This window comes from Muntiacus reevesi, chromosome 22 (assembly GCF_963930625.1).
Source record: "Muntiacus reevesi chromosome 22, mMunRee1.1, whole genome shotgun sequence".
NCBI lineage: Eukaryota > Metazoa > Chordata > Mammalia > Artiodactyla > Cervidae > Muntiacus > Muntiacus reevesi.
In genome coordinates this window covers 23,438,935-23,460,494 of record NC_089270.1, presented here as the reverse complement: position 1 = coordinate 23,460,494, position 21,560 = coordinate 23,438,935, and the positions used below count along the sequence as shown (strand labels likewise).

Here is a 21,560-nt window from a genome sequence, read left to right as displayed (position 1 = left end):
AGAATAAGACATTCTTCTTTATATTTTTTAAAATTTACTTTACTGAAGTATAGTTGATTTATGTGTTAATTTCTACTGTATAGCAAAGTGATTGAATTATACACTTTCCATTATGGTTTATTACAGTGTTTTGAATATAGTTTCCAGTGGTATCTCAAATATGTGTTTTAAAGTACTTTTTTTTTAGTATAGTTTTTAGAATTTATTGCTATTTTTTTCTATCTATGAATTATCAATTTGCTCTTTTTATTACCTTGAGATTTGCTTTGTTGTTCATTTTCTAAGTTTTATATAAGATCTGTGAGGTTTTGTTTTTTTTTTAATACTGAAAGAGTGTAATTTGCCTCTAATTACAAGTTTGATACTTAGTTTTCTTGTCATTATTTTCTTGGTACTTTTTATTCTTAGTTGGGAGAATATTTTAAACTTTTGGAACCTTTTTTGACTTGCTTAGATTTTTGGTATGTTCTAATTTAACTGCCTTAATGGTTGAAGAATGTATCCTTTTTAGTTTCTACTTTTAAAAAATTTCTCAAGACTTTCATTGTGGCCTGTAGTATAATGTTAATATTCTTTTCCAAAGTATCAAATGGACACTTGAAAATAACATGTGCTCTGAGGCTTCCAGGTAAAGATGGAATGAATACCACAGTGGTAACTGATTAGGAAATGTCAAATCTTAAGTCAGCAATGGAGAAAGCCAAAGAAATAAATTTCAGGATCTTTAAAAAGGCTAGGATCTGGCTCTGGATACCACAGGGACTGAGTGTTAATGCTATGTGTGGGGATGGAGCAAGAACCCTCTGAAATAGGTTTAGCTGACAACTATTGAAGATTTTTACATATTTCCTGACCCTGAGTAACTGCCCTTTCCCCTGCTAGTAGGTGGCAGGAAAGGTGAAAACAAAGGTCTCTTACTGGGAGAGATCAGGAGTTGAGAAAATTGAAAACAGGGCAATTAAGTGAATATATGTATATGGAATATTGAGAAACCCTCCCCTCCTCCCCACCCTCTCCTCTTCCCTCCTCCCCACCCTCTCCTCTTCCCTCCTCTCCACCCTCTCCTCTTCCCTCCTCCCCACCCTCTCCTCTTCCCTCCTCCCCACCCTCTCCTCTTCGCTTACCTGGCTCCCAGAATTCTGGCCACCAGTCTAGGCAGGAGATTGTTGTTTAGGCACACAATCATGTGCAGCTCTTTGTGACCCCATGGAGTTTAGATGAGGCTTAATTTAAGAATAATTATAATAATTAGGCTTTTGAACAGTTTTGTAACTTTTTTCTTCCCACTTGAATATTCATGGTAGTTTTACTCTTTCAGTCTCTGGATGAAGAGGTAATTGTTCATCTTTGGCACTTTGATGAATATTATTTGACATGATTTATTTGTAGGCTTTTTCTTTTTAATGTAGTTTGTTTTAAGGCTCCCTTTTCCCTACCTACTACCCTCCTCCCTGTTTCTCTGTCCTTTTGTTTTTTCCTTCTTTTAATAGCTCTCTGAAGTTTTTCTTTTCTACTTTTCCCTTCCTCCTATTCATTCACGTACAGATTGAAAAGACATGAAAAGAGAAATAAGTTTGTGGGAAGATTAATATGAATTACTTGAAAGTGAATACCACAGAAGTTTTTCAATGATACGCAACTTACTAATATGATAACATTGAATATCTAATAAAAAAATGTTGCTTGATAGATGCAGCCTCAGTTACTTTGCTTAGTTGCCCTGTTGTGTCTGACTCTCTGTGACTCCTTTGACTGTAGCCCACCAGGCTCCTCTGTCCATGGAATTTTCCAGGCAAGTATACGAGGGTGGGTTGCCATTTTCCTACCCCAGGGGATCTTCCCCATCCAGAGATCGAACCCACGTCTCTTGTATATCCTGCATTGGCAGGAGGATTCTTTACCACTAGTGCCACCTGTAACTAACAAATCAGTTGTTTATATTAAGCAATGTTTTTAATATAAGTGTATGTTCTATAAAGATGTTTAAATATTTTTCTGTAATCTTATTCACATTATTCATTCATTGCATCATAAAACTTTTGAAATATGTTTTAAAATATATTTGACAGTCTTTGAATTATTACTAATTCCAAATTAGTGGCATCAGTACATTTATTATGAAACATTGATTCCTCCTGGGAGTGAGTGGAGTCCTACTCTTCCTATTTATTTTCTTCTATCCCCAGACAGATTCCTGCTAGTATCCTGTGAAATCTGCTTAAGGAAATAGTGAAGTATTCTAAAGAAACAGTGTACTTTCAAAATATATATGCTACTTGTTCTATTTTAATTTAGAAGCTATTGCTAATTCTTTTCTATTAATTTATTAATATGAAACTAGAACATAAACTCTTAAAAGTAACTTGGATTGAGGAAGGCTTCTAAAAACTCCATTAAATATAATTGAAATTTTGAAGAACATCTTTTAAACATAATGACCTAGCTTTGACATGAATGTTTATCATAGTATTAAAGGAAAAACAGCTGTAGCCCTTTTATAGTCACGTGAATATCCAGGATGAGAGGTTAGGTAACATCACCAACTCAATGGATGTGAAATTTGAGCAAACCCAGGAGGTAGTAGCGACAGAGGAGCCTGGCATGCTACAGTCCATGGCATCTCAAAGAGTCAGACACAACTTAAGAAGTGAACAACAACAAAATATCCAGAGTTTGAGAACTTGTAAATAATGCTATTAGCAAACAAAACATTTTGTAACAGGAGAAAAAAAAAATGGGATAGGACAACTCAGATTTTTGTTTATGCTAAATCATGCCAAGACCTGATTTAACTAGTGTTTCTTGTCTGGGCTTCAGATATACTTGGATCTTTGACATATTTAATATAAAGGCCCTGTCTTTGATGTGCTTCTTTCCTCCTTTTTAAAGTTGGAGACATGGTCCCTTCCTAGGTGTGTATCACTGTATTTTGCTTGTGTAATAGTGAATTGTTTTGTGGCAAGAATCTTGTCAACTTGGCAGCTGATAAAAGATGATGTATATGGTAACAAAAATAAACAAGTTCAGGGGTAGGGAATATAAACACAGTAAAATCTTGTTTTGAAATCAGAGCCTTCAGGTTTAGCAAACATGTTAGAACAGGAGAAGTGTGTTGGAGTTCAGTTAAAACAAGATGTGAATAGTATAGCACATGGAAAATGAAGGCTTATTTTGAAGGCTCTAGGTCTGCAAGTTGAGAAAGCTGCAAGCAAGGAGTATTGCTGAAAACAATCAGATACAAACAGTAGTTGGATACAAGGCAGCTGCTCATTGGCACATGCTCACTGCCACTTCCCCTCCTCCTTTTCCTCCATGCCTTCCTGTTGATGATTAACTTTTCTTTGGTTAAATTATTTTTGGTATACTGCAGTGTACTGTGTCACAGACCAATTTAAAAGTGGAAAATAAGGTGTAGAACATACAAGTCAAATTCTGTACTTTTTAGTTCTCATTAAAAATAAAGAAAGTAGATTGGCAGGAAATCTAAGAGTATGTAGTTAAGAAAAAGGAGAATATAGTATTTATTCAGGGCCCAGTATATGTCAGCATACTAGCGCTTCATTGTGATACTCAGCGCTTCATTGTAAGAGATGTGTATTTATTTAACTGCGATGAATAGTCTTTGTAGTATTCTAGGTTGCAGCCTTTGGTTGGATTATCAGTGTTCTTACCAGTGGAATATTAGAATTAAAAAAAGTTTTTTTATCATTTCTACTTTTCTTATCAATACTGTTGTGAAATCAGATGCTAATTTCTCAGAACTTTTGGGAATTGGAAGTGCCACTCTCCCCTTCCATCAGATATAAATAATACCTTAAGGAAAACCATACCATTTGAGAGAAACAGCATTAACTCAACAACGTAATGATCACTGATCAACAGATAAACTCGTGATTAAAAATATGAATGTGACGTAACATGGAGTGCGGGAGTACATTGACTTGCTTTCCTTTGTTTGCAAACCCATTTCTTGGTAAGTGGTTGTCAGTATACTGCACACACAGCTTTCTTTTGTTAGCTTTATTTCAAAAACCAGTGATAAATATGGCAGCTTTTACTGAATTCTGTCTTTATCAAAATCCTGGAAAGTGAATGGATCTGAAAGAGAATTCCCTGTAATTTTCATTAGTATTGTTGTTGTTGCAGTCGTCTCCAACTCTTTGCGACTCCATGGACTGTAGCACTCCAGGCCTCCCTGTCCTTCACTGTCTCCCAAAGTTTGCCCAGGTTCATGTCCATGGCATTGGTGATGCCATCCAGCATTCATTCACTAGTGCTGCTTCTAAACAAATAATAGCATTTAGAAACACAGTGTTTACAGTAAACAATAAAACAGCTACAAGATCCTATTATGAATTATTAAATATATTAAATGTAAAGACAAAATTAAGCATTTTTCAAACAGATTATCATGACCAATGATAAAGGCTGCTTCTGCCTCATAGCACTCATAGATTTTGGTAAAGGTATTGAGTTATTAAAGTGATGTAAAGCATAACTTATACTACAGCTTGTCTTTGCATGAATTTTCATTTATTTGGAGAGAAATAATGTATTCTAATACAAGAGTTGGAAAACAATGGCTCTATGGTCTGTTTTTATACCACCTGTGAACTTAGAATGGTCTTTTAAAAGGTTGTATAAGAAGAGAGTATGCAATAGAGGTCATACTTGACCCTCTAAGCCTAAAATATTTACTCTTTGGTCCTTTACAGAAAAAATTTGCCAACCCTAAAATATAAATATATAAAACATAAGCATGGGGATTTCTGGTTCCAAGTGAGCTGGTGTAATAATCACCTGACTCTGTGTCTCTCTCAGTGAGTACATCTATTATAAACCTTGGACAGAATGCCCAGAGCAGTTATATGAAGAGTCTGAATAGTAAACAGTAGCAAGAGAATTAGGGAAGACCAAAATTTGAAATGCCACCAGACTGGGGGTGAGTTTTCCACTTTTCCACTTGTGTTGTCACGTGTCTTGGTCTCAGCATAGTGTGGAACCAGGAAGTGGACATCAGTATGGACAGAGAGAGCCCCAGGAGGGCTCTAAGAGAAGCCCTCAACCTCAGGCTTGGAAAGTAGAGATTATGGCTCCTAACAGTGCTGGTGGGCACAGAGGAAGACATAGGTATCTAAAACTGAGGAAGGGGGTTGCCTTCCTTTCTGTTGGAGGGTCTATGGTGATGAGAGGTTGAGATGGGCAACCTGTTCTTATTTTCTCTGACTTCCTGCCCGTTGGCCCCCACTACCTGAACACTTGGAGAAAGTAAGAGGCAAAATGTAAATAAAACCTCAGCTTTCTGGGCAGAGTGCTGAAAAGCGAGAGCCCCAGGGAATCAGAAAGTACTCATTTATCTACAGGAGAGGGGAACTTAGGAAAGGGATCTCGGAAGAATTAATGTAGAAACTCCTGGAGATGAAATTAATGGAAGCGACAGAGGAAAGAGTCAGAGAACTTGAAGATAGATCTTAAAAATTGTGCAGTCTAAAAAACAGAGATGAAAGATTGGAGAGGGGGAAAGAGCATCAAGGCCCTATGGGACGATAACAAAGATCTAACTTTCGTATCACTGGCATCTCACAAGGAAAGGAGGAAGTATTGTGCAGAAAATTACTTTTTAAAAAATGGCAAGATTACAGAGAAACTCTCATATATTGATGGTAGGAATACAAAATAGTACAGCCACTCTAGAAACAGTTTGATAGTAACTTGTAAAACTAAACATATATTTATTGTAAGGTCCACCAATTCCAATCCCATAGAGTTGAAACATTTATGGTGAAATCAAAACATAGCATTCACACAAATAGATATCCACAAAAATCTTTGTAGGAACTGTATTGATAATTATCAAAAGATGGAAAAAAATCCAGTTATCCTTCTATACGTGAATGGCTTTAAAAAAAACCCCTCCGATACATCTGTGTAATGGAATACTACTCAGTGATTTAAAAGAACATGTGAACGATGATAGACACAATAATTTAGGACATTTTCTCAAAAGGTTGCAGACTGTAACCTGATTGAAAGTAGTCTCAGAAAATAACATACTGACACCAAAAGCACAGGCAACAAAAGAGAGAAATTGAAAAAAGTAATCCCTTCTGGCTTGGGATGCTAGAACTGCACCATTTTATTCTGACCTTAACAGTTTGGGGTATTATCTTTTAATGATAAATAAAAAATCACTAGCCTGATTATTAAAATTTAAAACAAGTAGAACCCACCCAGCTGCTTTACATAACGCAAACTCCATGTTGCTGTAAAGAAAGAGACTGGCCTCTCTCCTCTGGAGCTACGACAGAGTGAGGGTTGTGTTGTAAGTAGAGAATGAAAGTGGGACCCGTTGAACTAGCATGCAGTTGTGCATAATCATTAGAGATCATTTTTAAATTATTTATGCAAATACATGTGAAACTGAATCCAGATGTGAAATAAAAATATTTGGTTATGAAAAAGAAAAAAAAGATAAGTTGTATTTTATCAAATACATAAGACTTTTGTGTGTCAAAGGATACTATTGACAGAATGAGATGGCAGCCCACTGAATGGCAGAAAATATCTGCAAACTATGTGTGTGTGTGTGTGTGTGTGTGTGTGTATCTGATAAGAAGCATAGCTAAAATATAAAGTAGTCTTATACCTCAATAATAAAAAGACAAATAAAATTAGCAAAGGATTTGAATACATGGGTTAGGAAGATGCCCTGGAGAAGGGAATGGCTACCCACTGAAGTATTCTTACCTGGAGAATTCCATGGATAGAGGAGCCTGGCAGGCTACATACAATCCTTGGGGTTGCAAATTGTTGGACACGACTGAGCGACTAACACTTTCACTTTTTTCACTTCTCCAAATAAGATGCACAAATGGCCAATAAACACATGAAAAGATGCTCAGTATCATTAGCATCAAGAAAATGCAAATTAAAATCAATAGGAGATACTGCGTTATGCCTGTTGAAATGGCTGTTATCAGAAAAGCAGAGATTAGTGTTGGTGAGAATATGGAGAAGTTGGAAGCCTGGTGCAGTGCTGGTGGGGATGTGAAGTGGTGTCGGTGCTATGGAAGATGGTATAGTGGTTCCTCAAAAAATTAAACATACTTACCGTAAGATCCATCAGTTCCACTTATAGATATATACCTCAGAGAACTGAAAGCAGGGACATAGATCCATATATGTATATTCATAGCAGCGTGGTTCACAAGTGTCTATCAAAGGATGGATGGATGAACAGAATGTGTATGTACATACAATAGAATTTTGGAATTAACAGGTGATAGCATGTATATAATATTTGAAAGATAACAAATAGCATAAATAAGATTATAACATTTTAAAATTGCAATTGGTAACATTTTAGTCCTGTTTAGTACTGTTCATTATTGTTCTTTCTTTATGCATGTATTTTGTGTGTATGTGTTTGTAGCAGAGCAGAAAGCTTAATCTTATCATCAGGCACGTCATCAGGGCTCTAGGAAAAGGGAGGAAATTTGCAAGGCACTATGTGTTTATTTCTTGTTTATGTAATTACTGTTATACTATATATTGAATTTTCTTTTCTCTTTCCCTTAAATAATGTATCTTGAATATTTTCAAAAATTATTAAAATTCTTGCAGAGCATTATTTTCATGGTAGTATCTTGTGGATGTATCATAATTTATTCAACCTCAGTCCTTTTGGGCCATTTAGGTTGTTTCCAGCATCACTTGTTTGTTTATTTGGGTGTGCTGGGTCTTACCAATATTATAGTTACCACACCCAGCATCTTCATGCAGCATATGGAATCTGTTGTCACAGCCGGCTTCTCTCCAGCTGTGGCGTGGGCTCAGTAGTTGTGGCACGTGGGCCTAGTTGCCTCACAGCGGTGGGATCTTAATTCTCTGACGAGGGATCTAACCCGTGTCCCCTTCATTGGAAGGTAGATTCTTAACCACTGGAGCACCAGAGAAGTCCTAGGTGTCACTCATTATTATAACCGTCATTCCTATGAACGTATATTCACAGTTCTCGTGTGCACAGAATACCTGTGTGTAAATGTACAGCCCTATTGAAAAGTCTGAATTTAGTGAAGTACAAACATGAAATAGTCTTTCTCCACTCCCTGATTCCAAGCGTACCATGCACAGTTTCTCTTCTCTCTTATGCACAGGCATGTGAGGTGAGTGACAGGCATAATTCTAGTGATCTAATTCAGAAATTAAAAGTGCAGTGAGATCCAGTTCAAAACTCTGATCTCATATCCAAAGATTTTCCTTGTTCAAGTTGGAACCAGGCTTTTATGGCTCGTGATCTGAAGCGGGGAGGGCTTATTAAAATTTCGTTCACACCTTCTTCCGCTCTAGACTGTAGAGTGTGGCAGTGACTTAATTCAGTTCCAGGCATAACTCCTCTGGGGTAAAGGCTTAAACAAAGGGAGTAGAAGCAACTGCCCTGTCTTACCTGCTTGTGTTTGTCATCCCCCTTTGGGTTGTCGCTACTCCTCTGACCAGCTCTTACTGATTTGATGTCCTTCAAGCATATGTTCAACCACCAGTACCCTCTTCTGGCAGCGCCCCCAGTCTACACAGGAGCTTCTTGGAGCCTTGCCTCTTGGCCTGCTTCTACTTTGCATGGTTGTTGATTATGGAGAGAATATTATGACCTTAATTGTTGGTATCTTTCTTTAGAATATAGATTGTGGGTGCCAGCATGCGTGCTAAGTCATGTTTGACTCTTGGTGACCCCATGAACTGTACCCCACCAGGCTCCTCCGTCCGTGGGATTCTCCAGGCAATAATACTGGAGTGTGTTGCCATGCCCTCCTCCAGGAGATCTTCCCTACCGAGGCATCAAATGTGCGTCTCCTATGTCTTCTGCATTGGCAGATGGGTTCTTTACCCCTAGTGCCACCTGGGAAGGCCAAGAATATAGGGCATTAAGTGCCTTTTTTGCTTTCAGATGTAGACTCTGGTCATCAGTCCTGAACAAACTTCCAGAAAGGCCCCATGCAACATCTTGTTTCAAGTGCATATGTAAAATTTGCAGCAGTTGTCAGAACAGTTGCTGAGCATTTTTCCTACTTTTATTTTAAATGGCAATTCAATTCTTAGCTTGAAAAAACATTTTTCTGCCTCATCTGCATAAGTAGATGCATTGTAAGATACATTGAAAGTCTATCAGCACCCAACAAAGCTTTCTGTTAAACACATAAAACAAAAATTTCTGTTGTAGCGAAAGTGAATGGTTTCTTTTAGAGCCACTCACTTTCTCAGGCATCCTTTGGTCTGTCTTCCTCACCAGGGGTCTGCAAACTGTAGCCTGTGGGACCCTCCCAGCTCCCCAGCTGTTTTTGTAAGTTAAACTTTCTTGGAACACAGCTGTGATCGTCGTTCATGTATTGTATAGGATGACTTTTGCACCACAACAGCAGAAATGAGTATTTGTGACAGTCCATTTGGCCTGCAAAGCCCCAAATATTTTCTCTCTGGCCAGTTATAGAGAAAAGTTTGCCAGCTCCTGTTATACACCCTTCCTCTAAAATTCTTTCTAAAACATAGCTGAGAAATACCAGTTGTTTACTTATAAACATTAAGTAGCTTCTCATGGTTGACAGAATATATCCTAAAATCTCTAGGGCTTCCCAGGTGGTGCTAGTGGTAAAGAACCCACCTGCCAATGCAGGAGGCATAAGAGATGCAGGTTCGATCCCTGGGTCTGGAAGACCCCCTGGAGGAGGGAGGGCAAGGCAACCGACTCCAGTATTCTTGCCTGGAGAATCCCATGGATGGAGGAGCCTGGTGGGCTACAGTCCATGGGGTTGCAAAGAGTCGGACACAAGGGAGGCAGCTTAGGACATGTGCATTCTAAAATCTTTAGCTATAGATTCAAATCTTTTTACAGTGTAGTCTCATATCACTATGCCAAGTTCAAATTCAGGATTTCCTGTTATTTTCAGTGGTGTAACTTGATGTCTGCTGTTGCAAATTGGCACCTTACTGGATGAGTTTGGCTCCCAGGCTTGTTTTGTTTTATTGATTCAGCATTTGAAAACTAGATGATATCACCCAGAAATCCAGATTCCTTGTTGTTCTTGATGAGTCAAGAGTTCTGACAGACTGGCCCCAGAGACCTCAGTGTGACACTCTGTTAGCGCTGAGTGGCCACGCCGCCTCCCTGTGGGGCGGAGCTCTCCACCTCTGCACAGCCGTGTCGTGCAGGTCACATGCACATGCACTCAAACCCAGTCCCCTTCAGCCGTTCATGTTACCGGCTCTGGCAACTGGAGTCATTTGAGTTTGCAGCCAAGCCTGGGCCTGGGTACAGTGAGCTGCCTCCTGGTCACCGAACCTCCTGTTCTCACAGTACCGTGTGCTCCTCCCTCTGCCTGGGAGATGCTCTTTGTCTTCAGAGCTCTCCACCCTTTAAGCCTCCGTTTAAATACCCCCTCTGCAAGGCCTTCCCTGTCACAGTCACTTCTGCACCCTCGTGGCACCTTGTTCCTTTAGTTTGAGTGGCACCTGTCCTGTTGTATTTTAGTGACCACATGGTAAGCTCCTTGATCGTAAGATTCGTGTCTTCCTCATCTTTCTGTTCCTAGGCCCCAGTCAATGCTCAACAGAGTGAAGGCCAAGTGAGTGTTACCAGATTGTGTGCTGTGAACAGCTAAAAGCTGGAAATGTAGAAAAGGATTCATTAGGCAGACAGAAAAATTTGCATTTTTCCCACTTAAACGCATATTCTTTTCCTTTCAGTATTTCACTTAGTTTCCTCTTTTTCTTTCCTTAGCTTATAACAAGTCATTTGTGTTTTCCAGAGAATTGATACTTCAGTTTTCATAAGGATTGCCATCACTTTCTAGCTGTGCCCAGGGTTACAAGCTAGTAAGCGGTGGAAGTGGGTTTCAGAGTTAACATTTCTCTGCCTTTAGAGCTCATGCACATAGCTGCTGGACCACTCTTGATCATCTGGGTGCTTTTGAATAAGTTGCCAAGTTTTCTAAGTCTCAGTTTCTGATTGTAAAAGGAAAATGATAATGGGACCCATCTTTAGGATATTTGGGAGAAATAAGTGAGAATGTTTAAGTGCTTAGAAGAGAGTTGGCTTAGAGTAAGCACCCAGTAAATAGAGCTGCTCTATTTCTACTACTTCTACTATCACCCCTGCCACTGCCACTACTATTGCTGCTGTCACTTCCCTTGATGTTGTGTAGGAAATACACAGACCGTCTTCCTTTTCTTGGTTTAAACCTTCAGGAGTCAAGGGAATTAGGAGTGTTGGCCCACTTGCAGAAACCACTGCCAGACTACCCTGTATGTGATCCTAGATCATTGCACTTGGAAGAAAATTTGAAGGTCAGGTGTTCTAACAAGTGCTTATTCTAAGCAGCAGTTCTCTCTGCAGTTTCCAGTTAGAGATGATCAGTCATCTAGAGACTGTTGGAACATTTACAGTGACAGAAGCAGGCCACTTTAGGAGGAACACAGGAGTATTTAAAAATTGTGCACACATACTTTGCTTTTCTTTTTTAATTCTGTCCCCTGTAAAAGGTAGACCATTAAGTTGAATCCTTTTTCCATACTCTTGTCCTTAGTCCTTCAAAGTATTTAAGCTGACTTCCAACATTGGTGGTTCTCCAGGTGTGGCCCAAGGATTCCTATTAACTGAGACCCTTTCCTCAGGAGCTTTTCTTCTCTCATCCTCTTTCTCTTAATCAAAGAATCCTTCAGACCCTAAAAACATGAGCTAAAATTTTTGTGTGCCTGAGTACCTTATTCTGGAATAAGATTTGATAACCGAGAAAAGTTTAAGAATCACAGCCTCAGACAGTCTCATGACTACAGTTTGTCCTGCATGTATCTGTATCTCAAAGGGATGAAAAGTGGTTAAGAATAACAGTTTTTTAGTTCTCCCATAATGGTAGAAAGTGATTGAAAGCAAAAGCTACGAATTGCACAGAAAGAGGAAAATCTGAGCATCAAAGAGATACAGTTTACCTATACCCACTGAGCCACCATGCCGACATCTTTGGGAAGTTGACTGTCTAGTGTGACTGGAAGATAAGTGCATGCTCAGTTGTGTCCGACTCTTTGCGACCTCACGGGCTGTGTAGCCTGCCAGGCTCCTCTGTCCATGGTATTCTCCAGGCAAGGATACTGGAGTGGGTTGCCATTTCCTCTTCTAGGAGATCTTCCCGACCCAGGGATCAGCCTGCGTCTCCTGTGTCTCCTGCATTGCAGACGGATTCTTTACTTACTAAGCCACCTAGAAAACCTTTAGTGTGCTTAGCGAGTTATTTCTGATATAATAAGGATGAAAGCAGAAGGGTGGATTCAGTAAATCAGTCTTTTCTTGAAGACATTAATGGAGGCTTCCCTGATAGCTCAGTGGTCAAGAATCTGCCTACCAGTGTAGGAGACCCAGGTTCAGGTCCTGATCTGGGAAGATCTCACACGCCATGGAGCAGCTAAGCCCATGTGCCGCAACTATTGGGTCTCTGCTCTGGAGCCTGGGAGCTGCAACTACGGAGCCCACGTGCCACGACTGCTGAAGCCCACATACCCTAGAGCGTGTGTTCTGCAACAAGAGAAGTCAGTGCAATGAGAAGCCTGTGCACCGCAATAAAGAGTAGCCCCCACTTGCCACAACTGGAGAAAACTCCACACAGCAGCAAAGACCCAGCACAGCCAATAAATAAATAATTTTTTAAAATGCTTGTGTGCATACATGTGTTTTTGTAGCTCTCTTGTCATCTGTAGTAGCCAATTTTATAATCACAGTTATGCTCATAAAAAGAAGGCAATGGCAACCCACTCCAGTACTCTTGCCTGGAAAATCCCATGGACGGAGGAGCCTGGTGGGCTGCAGTCTATGGGGTCGCTAAGAGTCAGACACGACTGAGCAACTTCACTTTCACTTTTCACTTTCATGCATTGGAGAAGGAAATGGCAACCCACTCCAGTGTTCTTGCCTGGAGAATCCCAGGGACAGGGGAGTCTGGTGGGCTGCCCTCTGTGGGGTCGCACAGAGTCAGACACGACTGAAGTGACTTAGCAGCAGCAGCATGCTCGTAAAACATAACAACTTTTTCATAATTTTATACAATATCTAAAGTAAAAAGTAAAGTGAGGTGTGTGACTGAATTTATTTTAAGATTTAGTAGAGGACATAGTACTAATGACTAGAGGTGCTAAATTTTGGACAAAAGTGTAAGCTGTATTTTAAAGCAATTTATGTATTTTAAGATTTCATGAAATCATTGAGGGCATCTGTTTTGCATTTCTGGAGCCTATGTTGTTAGTTTACAGTAGGAATGGCAGTATAAGGCTGCAGAAAGTATAGTCACAAACATCTGAGTGTAGTATACAATGTCCAGCAGTCTAGCTTGTAACGGTTAAGGAAGGTATATTGGACCTCTTACTTTTTCTTGTGTCTGTTACTTTCCTAAATTTAAGGTAGGTATAGGTCTTTGTGGGCTTCCCTGGTTGCTCAGTGGTAAAGAATCCGCCTGCCAAGCAGGAGATGCGAGTTTGATCCCTGAGTCAGGAAGATCCCTGGGAGAAGGAGATGGCAACCCACTCCGGTATTCTTGCCTGGGAAATCCCATGGACAGAGGAGCCTGGCAGGCTGCAGTCCATGGGAAACGACCTGGTGGCTAAAGAACAATAGATCTTTACAAAGGGTAAAGGAGCTCCTCTGAGCAGCGTTGGTTACTTCAGGTGGTGATAGAAAGAAGGGCCTTTTGAGGTAAAGTGGAGAATTCAGAGACAAATGAAAGGACACATGTTGATGCTCTGCATGTTTCGTTTTCTTTTTTCTGCCATAGCAAATGTAAGGTACCCTGTCTGTCAGTGAGCTACTTACTTTGATGGAATTTAATGTCTGTAAGGTCTGTGAATTTAATAAGGAGAACTAAGCAAGGCTTGATTTTCCTTTTTTTCCCCTCTCAAAACTCCCACTTATGGATTGGCATAAAGTGAAAATTCCTCCAATAATGTCCAGACCTTCCCATTAGGGTTTGATGCTGTATCATGCCCAAGTGGGTGTTGAACAAATGTTGTCTGATGATGATGCAAATGATTTTTTTTTTCAGGAGGAATTCTTTTTACGCTTATGTACCACATTTCTCACAGTGGTCTCAAGAGTCATTGAGAAATAGAATTCTTGTTTGATCTTGAATTCTTACTGTGTAATTTTTACCAGTTACTCTGTTACAAGTTTTACATGTATTTTAAAAACTGGATTCATTTGACAAAGTGCAAAATCCTTTAAACATAGGACTGTAACAGAATTGATTTTTAGTGGCATATTTAAGAGAATAACATGCATTGAATTTTGAATGATAAACTCAAGGACTTTCCAGAGATTCATGCTGGGTTAGGTGTTTTATGAATAGGGCTCATTCACTATTTAGGACTTACTGTAGCTTTTCCTAAGTAGGAAGATAATTGTTATTGCAGTTAAAGAGTGTTAGCATAGCATCTTGGAAATGTCTCTGTGTGATTTATGTGTTATCTGAATGTGTGTAGTCAAGAAATTTCATTTTGGACTTTGAAAGCATTAACTTATAAATATTTTCTTAAGTTTCTTTTAAAAAATAAATTAACAAAAAAATAAATTAATTAACAACTTTAAGAAAAAATTATCACTGATGCCTGGGGTGGAGAAGTGGCCGGTAGGGATGGTATATTCTACCCCACAATATGCTTTGGGGAAATTTCTTGGAATTCAAGGAATCACAAGTGGGAACCACTTCAAATTAACTTTGCTGTAATATGCTTTAAAAGGTGATTAAGTCTTGCATGTAGAGACATGTAAATGTAGCATTCTTAAAAAAGGGCTATAGAAGTTTTTTCTTTCACAACAGAGCCCCTTAGTAGATAATTTGCACTAGTTGAATATTTGAAAAAACTGTCTGGAATAACTACTGATACAGTTACCAAAAATTGTGTTATTGTCTTCCTTTTACATCATTAATGTTATGTATCCTTTTCTTTCAGCTGGATATGCCAAGTGACCAGATAGCTGCCAATCTGCAAGCCGTTATCAATGAAGTTTGTAGGCAAAGACCACTGAATTTGGGTAAGTGGTTCACTGGGGTTAGACTTCCCTATAATCCTGTGATGCTTTAAAAATGTAAAATATTAAGAAAACAGTTCAGTTCATATGCAACTACAGTAATGTGATATTTCCAGGGGTTAAAGAAATACAGTTGAATTCACCAAAGTATTCCTGATCCTTTTGAACAAGTTGTAGTTGTCTAGAGAGGAAACCTCTTTAACAGTAGTAAGGAATACACTGTGAAGCCCTGATAAATTCCCACATTATTTCTATCATTAAATGTAATAAAATTTGAAAGAAAAATGTAACAGATTGCTTTAAACTTAGAATAGTGTTTAAGCAGAAACTAAAATCATTTGTGAGATAGATCATATTTTGAAGTCAGACCATTCACTTTGTCACTGGTACTAGCAGTTGGCTTTCTTTATCTTATCTATTTTGGAAAAGAGACAAAGTTTTAGTCATGTCAGAAGAATCACATTTTATAAACGGAGTGATTCATGGAGAACAGTGAAACTGATGTAGCAGCTGTGTCATAAGCTAGGAACATGCATAGTTCGCACTGTATCAGTTGTCATTCACAAAAATGTGTTCTCTTGTGGCTGACTGAAACCAAACAAGAGTCCATTACCTTCAACTGACTCAGAACTTAACAGACTTCCCATTATAGGAATCTGTCACATTTTGTTTTATAAACCAAATGTATAATTAAAATACAGTCTTAGGCTATATTTAACCTTCTTTGGGAATTAAACACACTGGTGAATAAATACCTCATATATTAATTCTGTTCTGCTAAGTATGACCATAATACTTAGCAATTATATGTGTATAGATTCTTCTATTTCTTGGAGAACTTTGATTTCAGTTTAAAAACCTCTGAGCCTATAGCAGGAATAGAATGATGAGTGTGTGTGGGTGTGTGTGTGTGTGAATGATGAGAGTGTATGTGTGTGTGTGTGTGTGTTAGTCACTCAGTCGTGTCTGACTGTGATCCCATGGCCTGAAGCCCACCAGGCTTTTCTGTCCATGGAATTCTCCAGGCAAGAATACTGGAGTGGGTTGCCATTCCTCTCTCCAGGGAATCTTCCCAACCCAGGGATAGAACCGGGTTTCCTGCATTGCAGGCAGATTCTTTACCATTGAGCCACCAGGGAAGCCCTAGAGTGATGAATAGTAAATCTTTAAAAGCAATGTAGTTATCTTCTCTTTGCCATTTTAAATGAGGTCCCTTAACATTATCTTTATGAAAGCTTCTTTAATTTTTAGGGAATTTGACTAAAAAATGTTTGGTAATACAAAGGTAGCATATGTGCTGACTGTTTTAAATAAATATTTAGAATCTTGCCATCTAAGATAAATATCACCACCTGCTCCCTTTACTGTTGTCTTTGCAATAAAATAAATTCTAGGTGATCACCTTCTGGGAGAGAGAAATGAATTATTAGTGAATATGTGTGGTTTCATTGATAAATCTCTAGTAAACGCTGGTACAATTAGTTTGCCTTCTTCTCTAGAAATGAAACAATCTTCCCTTTGTTATCATTTAAAATAATAGCTCAGTAATATCAGTACTTTCAAATGAAAATATAACACGAATCCTATAAGGTTTCTTGTTGTATATTTGTATTTGCTCATTAGGTATTTGGAATAAAATGAGAATTGGTTCTTGTCTCTGTTTTCAGGACCTTTTGTGGTACGTGCTTTCCTTCGAAGTTCAACAAGTGAAGGTTTGTTACTAAAGATCGAGGCATTGTTGCCTAAAGCAGCAGAAACCAAAGAAAGTGACAAAAAAGCTGCCTAAATGTGTTGTATTGTGAAATTATTCTCACTGGTTCAAGAAGCAACAGCGAAAATTATAAAACTGTTTTCTAAGTTTGGTGTCTTATTATTGATCATCATACTTGAAAGTAAGTTTTAACACTGGAAAATCTTAGAACACTTTCAAAAATAAGAAAATAAAATTTGCTGTGTGTCTGAACCTACCTTTTAGATCCTATTATATTTTCTTCCTAAGAATTCAGATTCTGCTTGCTGGTAAATTATAGCAGCAATTTCTAGCTTAATAACCGTCCCTTGAGAGTTGTATATGAGAGAAAAGTAAGGTCCTCAATTCCCACAAGACAGAAAATGAAAGAATTGTGGGCTCTATCCCAAGTATGACTCTTCTGAAGAAAAATTATGAACAGTCTTCATTCTGAAAACTTTTGAATGTCTTTTGTGATAGCATGAATATAGAAAATGACTAAGCCATTAAAACAGATGGATGGGATGTTTTTTTCCTCTTAGGAATCAATTTATAGTATTTGTATTTTTTGTAATAATAGTGTATATTTTAATGGTGCTTTGCAGTATGTGAGGCACAGTGTATATAGTGTTTTTATATATTTACTTTGCTTCATTTGATCCTCAAGTCCTCTGCTTAATAGCAAGTTGTTCATGTTTGTTGAATGAATATCCCATGAGGTAGATAAAGCAACTCAATTTATGGATGAAGAATCAGGCTAGGAAGTTCAGCTACCAATTTGCAAACTGTTGTTAGTCCTTAAATGTTTACTGGTACGTGATGAAACAAAAAATTAAGGATAATTTTGTCATGCAGTTGCCAACTGTCCTTTCTTGGAAATGATTGATTTCCTTTACTCTGAGACTGTCTTCCACTTTTTTAGGGGATGTTCAAGGGCTTTTTCTTGTATAAAATTTTATGCCATTCCTTTCTCCAGAGGAATCTTCCCAACCCAGAGATTGAACCTGGGTCTCTTGCATTGCCAGCAGATTCTTTACCGTCTCAGCCACAAGGGAAGCCCTATGAAATAACAGTCCTGATAAATTTGTTAGTGGGTTTTAATAACACTCAACTTTGTAAAGAATAATTTGATGGCTCCATGTAGGTCTCCCAAATTGTTTTTGAAATTTTAGTTGTCTGAGGCATCCAAGTGACTGTACCCCACTAAGCTTTTTTCTCCCACAGGAAAATTAAAATTTGATGACTCTTTACTGAAAACAACTGTAACATTGACTACAAAACAGTAGCCTTCTAGTGAGTGCCTACTGCTGTCTTCTGCTTTATGTGCATCCTCTCATTTCCTCCTCACAGGAGCTCAAGGAGGAAGGTGAGACTCTCATTTCACAGAAAAAGAAAGTGAAACTTCTGTGAGGTCCCATAAGTGGCAATTTAAGATTTAAACCTACATTTGTCTGATCTTAAAGCCTGTTCTCTTAACTATTAGGCCATTTTACCTCCCTTTTATATATTCTAAGGTAAACTGTTTGACCAGTTTTAAGTTTTGAAAATATTGAATAATTACACTTCAGTTTCTTGGTGTATCTAATTACAGGATTCCGGCACAGCTGATGTGAATAAAGTAGAAATATAAGAGTTGGAGGAGTGGGTTGAGAAAGAGCGTTGAAGGAAAGAGTGAAAAAAAATATCTACTTGTTTCCCACAGTTCTGGTCTTCTGAAAGTTGTTCATGTTCAGTCGCAAAGTTTCTTCTGACTCTTTGTGTCCCCAGGGACTGCCAGGCTTTCTTGTCCTTGACTGTCTCCTAGAGTTTGCTCAGACTCATGTCCATTGAGTCGATGAAGCCATCCAACCATCTCATCCTCTGTGGTCCCCTTCTCCTCCTGCCTTCAGTCTTTCCCAGCATCAGGGTCTTTTCCAACGAGTTTGGCTCTTTGCATCAGGTGTCCAAAGTATTGGAGCTTCAGCATCAGTCCTGAAAATATACTGATTGTTAAAGACCCTAATTCACAGAAGAGAAGCACCATTACTGTATTTGTAAATTTTCTTCCAATTAATGAAGTAAGTATACTCTTAAAAATTTTAGCAATACTAATAATAAATATTAAAGTATCACTCAATGCTACTACTCAGGTAACCAGTGTTAATAGTTTGGTGCTTTCCATTATTTTTTTCAGTTGACAGAAACAGAAAAACAGAGGGAACGTGCACACAAGTGATTTATAAAGTAAGGATTTCCCCGTATTGTTTATTTTTTTTTTAATTTTTTATTTTTTCTGCCTGCCTGTCTGCTTTCCGCTTTCATGATTCCATTGTCATTTTCTTTTTTTTTTTTAATTTTTTTTATTAGTTGGAGGCTAATTACTTCACAATATTTCAGTGGGTTTTGTCATACATTGACACGAATCAGCCATAGAGTTACACGTATTCCCCATCCCGATCCCCCCTCCCACCTCCCTCTCCACCCGACTCCTCTGGATCTTCCCAGTGCACCAGGCCCGAGCACTTGTCTCATGCATCCCACCTGGGCTGGTGATCTGTTTCATCATAGATAATATACATGCTATTCTTTCGAAACATCCCACCCACACCTTCTCCCACAGAGTTCAAAAGTCTGTTCTGTACTTCTGTGTCTCTTTTTCTATTTCACACATAGGGTTATCGTTACCATCTTTCTAAATTCCATATATATGTGTTAGTATGTTGTAATGTTCTTTGTCTTTCTGGCTTACTTCACTCTGTATAATGGGCTCCAGTTTCATCCATCTCATTAGAACTGATTCAAATGAATTCTTTTTAATGGCTGAGTAATATTCCATGGTGTATATGTACCACAGCTTCCTTATCCATTCATCTGCTGATGGGCATCTAGGTTGCTTCCATGTCGTAGCTATTATAAACAGTGCTGCGATGAACATTGGGGTGCACGTGTCTCTTTCAGATCTGGTTTCCTCGGTGTGTATGCCCAGAAGTGGTATTGCTGGGTCATATGGCAGTTCTGTTTCCAGTTTTTTAAGAAATCTCCACACTGTTCTCCATAGTGGCTGTACTAGTTTGCATTCCCACCAACAGTGTAAGAGGGTTCCCTTTTCTCCACACTCTCTCCAGGATTTATTGCTTGTAGACTTTTGTATAGCACCCATCCTGACTGGCGTGTAATGGTACCTCATTGTGGTTTTGATTTGCATTTCTCTAATAATGAGTGAAAAGCTTCTGCACTACAAAGGAAACTATAAGTAAGGTGAAAAGACAGCCTTCAGATTGGGAGAAAATAATAGCAAATGAAGAAACAGACAAAGGATTAATCTCAAAAATATACAAGCAACTCCTACAGGTCAATTCCAGAAAAATAAATGACCCAATCAAAAAATGGGCCAAAGAACTAAACAGACATTTCTCCAAAGAAGACATACAGATGGCTAACAAACACATGAAAAGATGCTCAACATCACCCATATTGTTTAAAATCTCATATGAAAAGCATCATTTTAATGGTTGAACAATATTTCATTCTGTTGATCCTTTAATTTATGGAGTCATTTCCCAATTTAGGGGTATTTAACTTGCTTTCAGGTCCCCCTCGACCTTTATTATTTACAACGGTTTGGAGAAAATCTTTGAGCATATTTTTCTCTGTATTTCTAGAAGTGACATTCCCAAGTGGAAAGGTATGATATGGTTAAAGGTCTTAATTATGTCTTAGAAAGGTGCCTTTCTGAGCAGAACAAACCAGAACAAGGAAATATGGTTGGAAAACTTGCTCTGGGCAAGAGCATTCCAGGGTCCTATTAACTGGTCTATGAATAAATTATTCCTTAACCTCCCATTATAGCTAACCTGAACTAATGTTGAATGCTCATAATGATGTCCTTCTGGAAAAATGGTAGAATTGCACTTGTTTACTCTTCACATAAACCTCTTTCTCTTCTGTATTATTAATCTACTTTCTTCTTTATTAGAAAACAGTGAATTAAAGTCTTATGTTTAAAAAGAGTAAAAAGTTTTAATATGTGTATGGTAAATACTTGTAACTCTCATGTATTAGCCTGCATCCAAAGCACCTGGAGAGGTAGCAGGCTTGAATTGCTTGGCACCAGTTGGCAAAGTGGGGTGGACCTTAAAAATTTAAATTTCTGACAAGTTCCTGTTGCCACACCCAAGTTTGTGTGCCTGGTGCACACTCAGTAAGCCCAAACAAACCAAACTGAGGGGATTTGTAGCAGAGAAAAAGTTTATCACAAGGGCTGAGCAAGGAAAATAGTCTGCTAGAGCTCAAAAAGTCCGAACTCTCCGAAGAGTTTTTATCTGCAAAACGTGGAGGGGAGGGCGGCAAGGTGTGTGACCTTCCCCTGTAACAGTGTGGTGATGTTCCAGGAATGTCAGTCGTTAGACTTCCGATCCCAACCAGTCTGGGATCCAGAGCTTGTGCTCTGCCGAGTTACCATCCTGCAGCTGGATGGGGTCTTAGTTCTTGTAGAGGAACTATCAGATTGTTACGTACAGCTCTCAAGGAGGAACCGGGCCCTGTCCCAGCGCTGCACTATTGTTTCTTGACTGCCTTTCCTTTGTTCCTGCATCCGTTCACTCTTCTGTGTGAATCCGTCCTCTGGAACTCTGGGGAGTTCTAGGAGGCTGAACTGTTTCCTACGAGCAAGGAAGTGCGGGGACAAGGAGAGGTTTGTTTACATGGGCTCCTGCTTGGTCTCATTCCCGGGTGATGATGATGCCGCTGCTCTGGAGACTATGCTTTGAAAACCATTGGTATTTGCTAATG

The 21,560-nt window shown here is 38.8% G+C and overlaps 1 protein-coding gene across 1 annotated transcript in view; it reads left to right on the top strand.

Annotated features, from left to right (window-relative positions):
- The window catches only part of MRPL1 (mitochondrial ribosomal protein L1), a 60,966-nt gene extending 43,942 nt beyond the window's left edge, over nucleotides 1-17,024 (top strand). Inside the window, exons 8-9 of the mRNA XM_065914498.1 lie at nucleotides 14,983-15,064; nucleotides 16,729-17,024. Of these exons, the coding sequence (XP_065770570.1) occupies nucleotides 14,983-15,064; nucleotides 16,729-16,847 (201 nt within the window). The 3' untranslated portion in view covers nucleotides 16,848-17,024. The remainder of the gene's footprint in view (nucleotides 1-14,982; nucleotides 15,065-16,728) is intronic.
- The last annotated feature ends 4,536 nt before the right edge of the window (nucleotides 17,025-21,560 follow it).